At 33.3% G+C, this 12,573-nt stretch overlaps 1 protein-coding gene across 9 annotated transcripts in view; it reads right to left on the bottom strand.

Moving 5' to 3' along the window:
- ptprdb (protein tyrosine phosphatase receptor type Db) overlaps nt 1-12,573 on the bottom strand; it is a 149,892-nt gene that overhangs the window by 29,458 nt on the left and 107,861 nt on the right. For 7 of the 9 annotated variants that reach the window (XM_073944930.1, XM_021475233.3, XM_073944815.1 and 4 more), the window contains 5 exon segments: nt 10,724-10,884; nt 8,747-8,758; nt 8,522-8,637; nt 4,206-4,303; nt 1,248-1,371 (listed from right to left, as the gene is read on the bottom strand). In XM_073944930.1, the coding sequence (XP_073801031.1) occupies nt 1,248-1,371; nt 4,206-4,303; nt 8,522-8,637; nt 8,747-8,758; nt 10,724-10,884 (511 nt within the window). 9 annotated transcript variants of the gene reach the window in all.

A 12,573-nucleotide genomic window follows, 5' to 3' on the forward strand; every position in this document is an offset into this window, starting at 1 on the left:
TATATTTATATACTATTTGTAATACAATTTTGTCCTTTAATACAAACAGCCAGATATATACACAGTACCTTTAAACAACACAGGCATTTATAGCAGATAAACAAATATAAATATCCTGCTCGCTTTCTGAGCCTTGTCTACCAAGTTCTTACACCACTTTGATTGATCACGCGCTCAACAGAAAGGGCTGCGATTGGCTCTAACACGCTGGCGCTCTTCACAGATGAGTGACACTGATACACAGCAGCAGCGATCACAGCTGATTCATGATAGACAAGGTGGAGAAAACTCTGCAGACATGCGCTCGTGTCTGTATCCAGAAGTATTGCTGTAACAGCCGAGAGGAGAGGAAAAATCATGCCAGTAGGTCAAATGAGCCACAGTGAGAGAGAGAGAGTTTACTTTCATTCTCTCAACTGCAGGGAAATAGGGGCTTCTGCTGTAAGTGTCAGGAAAACCTCAGAAAAAGTCAGAAAAACGTCAGAAAAGTCCAGAAAACTCACACGCAGTGAAATTGTGCACAGCTTCTGCGTTTATAAGTAGTTGGAGTGTTGTAGATTCCCGCGCTTGCCTCCCTCGCCAATGTAAGCTACGACGACATAGCGCATATGAGGTAAATGACGTCAGTACACAATAACCGGTTTTGACTATTACTGAACTGATACATAATTGTCCGAGTCTGCATCGCAGTGCACTGAAGAAGCTATTAATTTTGACACTCCTACAAATGACGGTGATTAAATATTGAGTAAATTTTTATTTTTTTGGTGAACTATCCCTTAAATATTTAAGCAAATTACTGTAGCACATGCTATTTTACATTTACAACTGTTTATACATTATTACCATATTCGTTGCCTTTATTTGTATTATTTTATTATTATTATTTATTTGTATTTTATTTGTATTATTTCTAACTTTATCACTATAATCTATTTCATAGTGCTGATGCTGACTAGATAAGTTTTTACCAAAAACAAATTTCATTGAGGCTAAACTTTATTTTGATACTAATTAAATAAGTATACTAGCAACATTTCAGTTTTAATAAATGTAAAACAACACAAGCATTCAAACATTTCCAGATAACAAGTAAAACAATAGTCAATGATGCAATAAAAGTAAATTTGTAACTTTTCCACAGCTGATCTCTTATTGTAACGCCTCTCAAAGATTAGAAAATGTGCTATTTCTCATGATTACGCACAGAAACCGTAGAAATACTGAGTTCACACACAGACACTCACCATCAGTGTTGGTGAGGGCGACTCTGGTGTGGTCGTAGGCGATGACGTTGGCATATCTGTTCTTTGGCTTGTTAATCTCAAGGTTAGAATGTTCCCAGGAGAACTGCTGCCCTGGATCAATAGACTACAAGAGGGAAGCACATTATGAATTACACATCACACTGAACTTCACACGTTACGAACATCACATGGCCTATGCAATGAAATACAAAAAAAGAAAAAGAACTGACAGCATGCAATACTACAGTGTCCAGCATAAATGAGTACACCGTTCTTTGAAATTTAAGCTGTACATACATTTTTCAGACAGTGAATATGGACATTGTACAGTATACAGCAAATTTTTTACTATGTTATTCTGATTAATGTAATATTCGGTAATGTAAATGTGCTAATATAACATTGTTAGGATACAAATTTTTTTTTTTTAATTCAAACATAATGGGAGGAAGTACAAATTTATAAAAAATTATAATGTGTTGGGGTTACTTTTTTCCAGTTAATTTTATTTAATATTTTGTCAAAGCATAATAATCTTTACGATATTAAATGATGAGATCTACACAATTCCTTCATATTATCACAACACAAATCAATTAAGATTACTTGAATGTTTTTACAAATTTAGGTGGATTAAACATAAAACAATTAAGTTGTCCCCAAAAATATTTTTAAATAGGATATTTAAACAAGCCTTGTTTTAATTATTTATTTATTAATTTAATTCAATTAATTAATTAATTTATTTAGGGGTTTCACTTTTATTATATAGGACAGTAGAGATTTCAGATAGGAAAGTATTAGGAGCAGAGAGAAGGGAAGGATTGGCAAAAAACATTAAGCCGGGAATCAAACTCGGGTCGCTGTGAGCACTTCTGTGATATATATGTCGGAGCACAGAACCACTAGTCTATGAGCAGGAACTTTGTTTTATTTTTTAAAAAGAGCTCCAACTTTGCTAATACAATGTAATGTGAAACCAAATTTGCACAAAGATCTTATTGTATAGAAACCCAGAGGTAAAAAAAAAAAAAACTATTTAAAAGTGATACTGGTGTTTATCTACACCAAAGAGCATAGAATCATTAAGAGGCGACACTCTGTTGTTATTTGGGAAACAGCCACTAGATGCCGCCTATGTCACATGGCAGACATATGGGAATGAAAACTACAATACAACAACAGCTCGAATAAATATCATTAGATAGAATGAATTGAAATATTGAGTTATATATATATATATATATATATATATATATATATATATATATATATATATATATATATATATATATACACACACACACACACACACATACATATTTATATATATCATTTATATATTTATCAACATGCACAATCGTGTTCATCAAGTTGGGTTCTAAAGTATGGCTATTTTACAAGCAAGGATTCTGACACAGCAACGTTAAACTTATGAAATGTGAGGGATCATGGAAGTAGCTTAAAGGCAGAGAATGGGCTGTCTTTGACAGCTTGAGATTTTCATCTGCCACTTTCACTACAGTACATTTACATAAACACTAATACTCTGCTTTTATGATTAAGATAACACTGATTAAGAGTCTACCATGTAAACAGCGGTTTTTAAATACCTTAAAGTATCATGCGAGTACCAAAATGCAAAGGTTTTTCTTTCCGTTCGCCATGCGGTATCAAATTCCATTAAAACATCCTGAATGAAAATATGCTGAATGAGAGTGAACTGCTGAACTGCAGTTAAAGTCTAAAGATTAAAAATGAAACACCTGAAATTGCATGAAACTCTGGAGGAAACGCAGGATAGCCTGGCAATGCCACATTAATTGGTTTACACGGAAACTTTCCTTCTAAAAGCGCGTCCTTGGTCTCATCCAAATTTCTTTGCATGTTAAACACACGCAGGGCCGGAGCAAGCTGAACTGGCGCTAGGCAAACGGCAAACACACCACCCTCAACCCGAAAGTGAAAAAGAAAGTGACTGGTTTGCTGATGAAAGCGAGGACTGTGAAGGAGAGTGTGAGTGTAGCGGATGAAAGTGAAGATCGGGGGGTTCGCTTACTATTCTCCTGCCCAAGGCAGCCGCCCAGGTCGCCTCTATGCACGCACCGTTCCTGAAAGTACCGTCCTCTTCAGAATTACCCATATGTGTTCAATTGGATTCACATCAGAAGACATATTTATAATGATATATTATATTAACACATTTTAGAAGAAAAGAAAAGTTTTGCAACAAAAAGTTTACTGACACTTATCAACATCCCATTTTAAAGGTCATGTTAATTTAATTTAACATGTCAGTATTAATTTGTATGCTAGAAGTGTAAACTTTTAAATGAAAGTAATTTAAAGTAATTTAACCGTGACAGTTCCAAGAAAATAAGTATAGTTAATATATTAAACATTACGTCTCTAAAATACAGTATTAAAAGTGCTGATGATCACCAGTCTTGTGATTGTAAGTGTTGTATTGGCACCTTTCGGATTGTTTTTCAGCTTTAATGTCCTTTTTAAATAAATAAATAAACAAACAAATAAAATACAAAGCAGCTGCGGAAGCCAAAATGGCGAAATCGTGGGGCTGTTGCTTGGTGCTGCTGTTGCAATGGAACGTTCTATTGAATGTCGCCTCTTAGTGATTCTAAGTTCTTTGTCTACACTAAAAAAAATTATGTTCGCTGTTTGTTCAAACTACTTACATTATTTAAACTGAACTAAAAACACAATTCTTGAGGTTTTAGTTGGGAATTTTAATTTCTACTTAAATTTGTAAAAACTAACAAGTCAACTTAATTCCTTCACATTCTCTCTACACAAATCAATTGTTTGAAACCCAGCATTTTTTTTTACAGTGTAAGAAATCTATTAGGGTGTAACAGATGCCTTCAATCTACATCCGGAGGTGTGAAATTATGTGTGCTGGTGTGTGTGAATGTGTGTGTGTGTGTTTAGAGATCTGACCTCATACTCTTGAGAGAACCTCAGGCTGTCATTGGCCTTCATCCTCTCTATGTGAGCGGGCAGTTCAGAGACGGACACTGGCGGGTGGCTGGTCATGCCTGTCAATCACAGCACAAAAACACACTGATCACATCACACTGTGAGGCTGATACTAGATTGACTAATCTGAGCACGGTGAGGGAGTGTTAATGATCTCATCCATGGTTTAGCAGTAGGATTTATGAGTGTATGTTTTAAGGAGGACAATTGTGAAAATAATGTCACCAAAGTTAAATTAACTGTTAGAATACAGTTGAAGTCAGAATTATTAGCTTTCCTGTTAAATTTCAATTTGTCTATATTTTTTGTCCCTAATTTTGTGTAACAAAGAGATTTTTTTTTTCCAACAACATTTATAAACATAACAGTTTGATAACTAATTTCTAATAACTGATTTCTTTTATCTGTGCCAAGTAGAAAGTACATCATATTTTACGAGATATTTTTTCAAGATACTAGTATTCAGCTAAAGGCTTACCTAGATTAATTAGGTTAAGTACGCAAGTTAGGGTAATTAGGCAAGTTACTGTATAACAGTGGCTGTTCTGTAGACATTAAGCTAATAATATTGACCTTAAAATGGTTTTTAAAAATCTCAACTACTTTTATTCTGGATAAATAAAACAAATAAGACTTTCGCCAGAAGAATTTTTTTATAGGAAATACTGTGAAAAATGGCTTGCTCTATTAAACATACTGTGATACTTGCTCTATTAAAGATAATTTGGGAAATATTAAAAAAAGAAAAAAAAATCGGAGGAGAGCTAATCATTTTGACTTCAACTGTATACATCAATAAAATGAATGGAACCTTTTATTGATATCTATAGAATTTTTGAGTATCGCATTTAAAACTTCGAGCTTGTATGGATCATATATAATGAAACGAAAATTTGGAGGCCCAAAATATACAACAACAACAAAAAAAAAAAAAGGTACAGTACTGCATATTTGTTACTCTACATATTAAATGTTGAGGTTTTATGATTGAATATACTGTATGAATTTTCTTAACTTCATAAGCGAATATAATTCTGTGATATACAGTGATGAGAGATTAGCATCATTCAAAAGCCATTTGATCCATCTTGATATGGTTTTTCTATGATAGAAAAGAATAGGAAATGTTCATCTTAAAATATTACTAACAATATAAAACTTTGAATTTCTTTGTTAATAATTTAAATGTCTTTATTAATTAAGTGTTGAATATGATGTTGAAATCAGATAAAACCTTATTTTGCAGTGTTTTCTAAAGTAAAAAAAAGTGGTTCATAAAAGGTATCATACAGTATGACTTAGTTTTTAGGTATTGTTTTAATTATAGTTTGTACTGTACATGGTTTGGTAACACTTTATTTTGATGGTCCATTTGAGTATTAGTAGACTGTCTGCTTAATACCTGCTGATAGTGCTGCTAAACAGACATTTAACTTACAATAAGAAACTTTGCAAGTACGTCAACCCCTAACTTCAACTCTAACCCCAAGCTAACAGTCTACTTATCATCTAATGAGAATTAGTTGGCATGTAGATGCAATGTAACTTAAATTCAACAAATGAACCATCAAAATAATGTGTGACCCATGGTTTTACTATATAATTTGTTGTGTAACAATCAACAATGTTCCAAATATACTAATATTTATGGATAAATGTGCCTAATTAGGAAGCCACTTGGCTTGTTACTTTTAAGAGGACAGTTAATTACAGACTTATTTATTATTAATACTAATACAACAACTACTACTACTACTACTAATACTACTAATAATAAAATACTAAAAACTGGTTGAGGCAATTGGCAACTATAATCATTTCGAATTATATAATTAAATAATAACATAAAATATAAAGACTATACACAAATGTTTTATTTATTAAAGCAAACAGCCTCACAGAATATCACTTCATGATATTTTTAGTGCCTGTGGGAAGGGTTTGTCGGCACAGGGCACTTAAAAGTTTCCACTTAAGTAAATAATACACGTCCCACTCTAGAATCTCTAAATATGAAATCAAAACTATATTGAATCGGTGCGTGGGAGAGTATAGATTACAATACAGTCAGAAATACTAAGCAAGATGAAATGCACAATGAAACTGCTGAATCAGATCAAATTAAACTTAAAGCAAAAATCAATATTACTGCATTTAGAATATAACTGAGAAGAAGAGTTCATTTCATGTCTGCAATCCCTGCCTGTTCAATGAAGTCCCAGATCAGCACAGGTTAACACAATGGTTTTCCACAGACCAGCAATGGTTAATACTGTATTCTTTACTATAACTACATCAAATGGATCTCTTTTATGTCCCTGTTTAAGGCAAGATACTGCAGAATTTACAAGCATTTTGAACATGACTTCATTAAGTGTTTAGATTATGGTGCCTGAAATATATGCATTATTTAGTTAAATATGCATTCATTTGCACCAAAATCTTAACACCCGATGTTAAATATTCTTGTAAAAATGTATTTTGTTACTTTACTAGCAAGACATCTCATCCCTTTAAAGTGAAAACATGTCTTGCCACCCTCTTTTAATGCATAAATAAAAGACTTGTTACTACACTTACTGGTTCTTTAAAGACTCTTGACAGGTTGTGGCGCCCCTTTTTAAATTATCTGTTGGCTAACTCTCTTGATTTATAAGCTGAGCAATAACTAGGGCCAGACTGAATCTGCAGACATTGTCTCTATTTCTGCGGAGACTTTTGTAAAAAATCTGTGGATTTATGGAGAATAATTTAAGGAGTATCATAACTAAAATCTTAATATATGAAATTTAAAAATAGTACATTTTTACACTTGTATTTAATGCAAATTCAATTAGATCCACTTATTTAGTAAACAAGGCAAGTCTCTTGTATAATATATCTATTAAAAGACAGAAAATATTACTTTGTATTGTATTGTAAACAAATCATATGAACATTTTAATATAACTGTTATTATATTACAATAATATTAGTGGAATGTATTTAAAAATGAATAAATATAAATATACACACATTTACACAATAAAATACACAAATAAATAGACTCAATGATGGGCTAAAAATCTGTGAAAATGTGCAGTTTTCTGCGCGTGCAGATTGTGTGTGAGCCTAGCAATAACATATGAATACATATTTACTATTCCTTTTCATTTTTTGTTCTTTTTTTTTACATTTATTTATCTTTATTATTACTATTATTTTTATTTTTACTTAATTATATTTTCGTTTTTTTAAAGGAGAATTTATAGGCTGTTGAGGGAGGGAAGTGTTTATTTGGGGTTGGGTTAACAACAACATGGAAGGATAATTATAAAATGAATGTTGTAATTTATATTCTATGTAAAAACCTAATAAAAGAAATGTGAAAATGTAGTTAGTAATATTTTTGAGGCTTATAGATTTCTCTTTTTAGAACATTTTCACATTTATTTTGTATATAATCATGTAAATTCAGTATTAAAATATCCCTCTGTAAAAAAAAAAACTTTAGAAAATAGATAGAAATAAAACAGTTTGAAATGAACTAGTGCCACAGAAATGTCTCAGTGCAGGAGAAAAACATGACAAAAAACAACCTTTAAAATACGACCTATAACTGAAACTCTACAAACAGACTAAAAGAGTGACAACAAAATAAACACTTAAAAATATATATATTTTTGGACGTTTGCTTTACATTAGACTAAAAGAAACTCTTTATGAAAAGTCAAGAAGTCTAAAACTTTTCTCAAATTTATTTATTTATCAAAACTGTGATTTTGTCTGCAGTGTCTTGCATGCCTTAAAGAGCTGGTTATAGACATATTATAGATGTGCATATTGCAGATAAATTCTCACCTATAGAAACTAAAACCTGTAATCAACCAGAAATAACTTAATAAACACTGTACACAGTCTTAAAAATGTAAGGGTTTAGAAGTAGGATTAGGGAGAGAAAATATCATTAGTTATCATAAGTAGTCAATGGAAGGAGTGTATGAAGTCAGAGCAGAAAAAGCCAAACGAGTTAAGAGCATGAAAAAGCCAATCCTGTTACTGCATATGTGCGAATGGAGGTTAAGCAGTCAATATAGACTCCAAAAACCACAACTAACTTGATAACCGCCGATAACCGATGATAGATGCGCGCAAACCTAGAAAGGAAAACCAACACTGTGTTGATAATGTCAGCGTGTGCATGTGTGTGCATCACAAGGACTAAAATGTGGACTCTTCAGCACTCTGTACCTGCGTGTGTGTGTTTGTGATAGGTCTTTTCATCAGTAATATATTACCAGCCGTTGGGAAGTTGATTCTGCGCAGCTCCACGGGGTCAGATGGATGCTGGGAACTCATGGCTTTACCGCTGCTGAGAAAGCTGCACTTCCTGCCCTCCAACTCTGCCCGCTTCCTGTAACATCACACGCGCAGGAGCATTAAAGCAACACTCACTTAGTAGGAAATAGTTTCTATTGCATTTGGGTCATAATGCGATTTACAGAGAAACATAATACACAGACCTGTCTGGTTTGCTGGATGGCGTGCAGATAAAGGCGAGGACAGAAAAAAAAAGAATAAGGGATAAATGAAATCAGCTTCTGAAGTAGTAAGATATCAAATGTCTCTCATTCTCTGTTCAGTTTTGTCCTTTCATTCTTTTAAATTATTCAAATTTAAATGGACAGTTCACCCAAAGAGTTATTTACCCTCAGGCCATACAAAAAAAAAAAAAAAAAAACAATTTGTAGTGGTTATTAAAGGAAATTATCAAGTAAATAATGCTCAGTTTCTTTTGCAGATCAATTGTATTGTTTCATAATACCTAAGTTTATCATCAGTAGTCTCAGGAAACAATTTAGCCATTGACTTGCATTTTACGAATATCTAAGGAGCACAATTTTAGCAAAACTTTTTGTCGCCTACATCTTGGATGGCCTGAGGGTGAGTAAATGAACAGCAAACCCTGTTTTAACAATGTCCAAATGAGAGACGTGTGGTCAGGGGATCCTCACCTACCATCATGACATGTATACTAATGATAAAATAAATATTTGTACACTGATCTGCACTCAAAAAAATCCTTTTTTTATTTTTGCTTGTTCAAAGTACTTATTTAAAATGAGTTGAAACAACACAATTACTGGGATTTCATTGGGACAACCTAATTTTTTATGTTCAATCCACATAAATTTGTTAACAAAGTTAACTTGATCGATTTATGTTGGAACAACATGAATTAATTGTGTGGGACCCTGCAGTTTTTACCGTGTGTGCTATAAATGCAATTTCTGTATGATTCAAATGTTTAAAATCATTTTTAAAATTAAAATTGCTGTATTTTGCGTGTCTTCTGTTCAATTACAGCGTAGGAAGCGAGCTGAGGCAGCACCGAGCTGTGCCTCACTTCAATGCGCAATCCCTTGCAAACTGGCTTGAGCGAGCACCTTTTGCTTACTCAGAGTATGCTACCAATGTAATGCTTTATTAAAATGTTTTATACATACGTCCTCACTTTACATTTAATAGATAATGTACTTCATGTGTATCTATCTGGTATTTAGTGTTAGGATCTGATATACAGCCGCACTAAAAAGGCATGAGGTGAGGCAGGCAGTAGCTCTGCCGCACTGAAGAGGGCGCACGTGAGCTCACATTATTCTTGTGTAGTGGTTGCTCTTCTTCTACGCAGTAAAGTTCAATAGGAGTCAGTTATTTTATGTTTTGCTCTGACTGACTGCAAAAATCGAGGATATCAGCTCAAAAATTTCTCAAATGTGGACTTTCAATCAAAACGTGCATAAATAATTTAGGACCAATGCCAGAGTTAAAGGGCTTGCTTCAAAGGACGGGACAGAACCTACACAGTGTGTGTGTGTGTGTGTGTGTGTGTGTGTGTGTGTGTGTGTGTGTGTGTGTGTGTGTGTGTGTGAATGAATAAGAGAGAGCGCGCGTATCCACTTACAGCACTTGCTGGTGCTGTGTGTTGCTTATAGCTGTCTGTAGCATACAGCTGGGTGTTTTTGGGAGGGATATTTAATCGCTATACAATTTGCATTCTTGGCCCGATATGTACCTGCCATGAGTATAGAAAGAATGCTGGTATTATAAATGAAACACATTCGGCAGCTGGAAAATATATCGAGTGAATATGTTTGTAAATCTGACTCTTGACTTAGAAAGAGTCAATGCCTCACCAGCCAAAAACCTCACCACACGTCACTGCTCTATAGTAGCAGATTAAATCAAATTCATTTTAGAGTGTAGCACATTTAATAAAAAGTATATTCATTTATATATATATTTATATATATATTTTCCATCTGAAATTTTAAAACTCGCTTTTAAAAGACTTTAAAGGATTAGGAAATTTAGGCCTTACAGCAATGAAACACTGAACATATCTGCATCGTGCATTTGTCATTTAATCTAAAATCCTCTTTAACTGTGGTTCAACTCTTTAAATCTCACTTTCTGCTGATTTGTCTTGTCTGTCTCACCTTTTAAAGAGGAGGATGAGGATGACGATGCTGATGATGAAGATGACGGCCAACACTGGTCCAACCACCCACAGAAGCCCCTCCTCCTCATCTACGATTGGCTGTGGCTCCACATCAGAGAAGAGCACCGCATCAGAGAATGGGCTTGTGGAGTAGACAGTCTGTCAATCAAAGATCAGCACATAAATATACAGTATTTTCAAATATGTTAAAAAAATAATTATTTTTTTGTGCTGTAAATTATTTTTACAGCACAATATCTACAATATAAGATGCTTTATGGCTTATTTGCATGTGTTTTTTATTTTTAATAAATCCATTTGGTTGACACTTGAAGGGGCTGCTCATAATACTTTCATGACAATTTTTTAATTATTACATAAAACTTCATGAATATGAAATAGATGTATGCATGCTTATTACAGCTGTCATTAAGTGTCATTCACTCAGTTTTGTTAATTTAAATGCAAAGAGGACATTGTTTGAGATGTCTTGGTCATGACAACTTGACATTGCCAAGGCATACCTTGTCATAAATAAGCCATAAACATGACTGTTATGGAACAAAATCAATGCCAAAAGTCTTGAATTAAAAAGCTTGAATATACAGAAAATACTGTATATTTATCATCCTCCTCCTCCTCTTTATACTTGTTAATACGATGTATTATTTTTTTCAGTTTGTGCTATTCAACAAGCTTTTTAATTCAAGACTTTTGGCATTGATTTTGTTCCATAGACTGACATTAGACCATTATAAGAGTCACAATCAATTTGTACATGCAACATTTATTGATTTATTGGTTTGTTTGTATGAAATAAATTGTAAACTTTGCCCCGATACATCAATGCATCATTTTAAAGTAAGTGGTGAAATTATAATTATACTCAAACAATAAAAAATTTGTACTTTTTTGAATATTCAGAATAAAGAGACAGCTAAAGAATTGCATTCAACTATATCCACAATATAACATTTTTATATTTTAAACTTTGTTTAAAGAGCACCTTTGACGAAAATCATCTTTTGAAAGATGTTTGGACAGAACTGTGTGTAGGTATAATGTGCTCACTGTCATAATGGAGTGATAGAAACACAACAGGTCTCTTTTTAAAATATCCTGATGTTAAAATAGGATCCAAATCCCAGTGATTTTAAGGCCCACCGCAACGTGATGTAGGAGTGTGGTTTTCCATGCCCACCGAATTGATTGACAGATGCCATTTTTCTATAATAACACGTATACACATCCGCAGAACATTTTGTTTTGCAAATAAACTGGGATAAAAATATTTGTTACAACTCTCTGTGATTTTTATAAGTTTTGTAAGTTTAAAACTTTTTTAAAACAGAGCATGTTTTATTAAAAACAGTAAAATTGCTATGTAATTTTTAACCGCTATAATTACCAAGACCGTATGGTGTCAGAAAACGTGCATAAATGTGTGTGTACTGCAAACGGCATTTGTGTGTGACTCATAATTTCAGAAAGGCTTGAATTAATTATATATGTGACCAAATAAACTTACTAGATATTTTTGACTAATGAGCTGGATTTCAGCTTCCTCTGTGTCTGTCTCTATCACTGACTGCTGTTTATCTGACATAATGCATAATGAGAAGCAGACACTTACATGGAAACGGTGGACGGGGAGAAGCAGCTCATTTGAATTTAAAGCCAAATGCTACAAAAACAGCTCCACTTTACTCCAAAATGGCCAAATTCTGGAGGCTGTAATAAATACCCTGATGGGTATTTTGAGCTGAAATTTTACAGACACGTTCTGGAGACACCAAATGCTTATCTAACACCTTGTAAAAAAAGTAAAATAGGTGCGCTTTAAAAATA

Source organism: Danio rerio, chromosome 1 (assembly GCF_049306965.1).
Source record: "Danio rerio strain Tuebingen ecotype United States chromosome 1, GRCz12tu, whole genome shotgun sequence".
NCBI classification, from domain to species: Eukaryota; Metazoa; Chordata; class Actinopteri; order Cypriniformes; family Danionidae; genus Danio; species Danio rerio.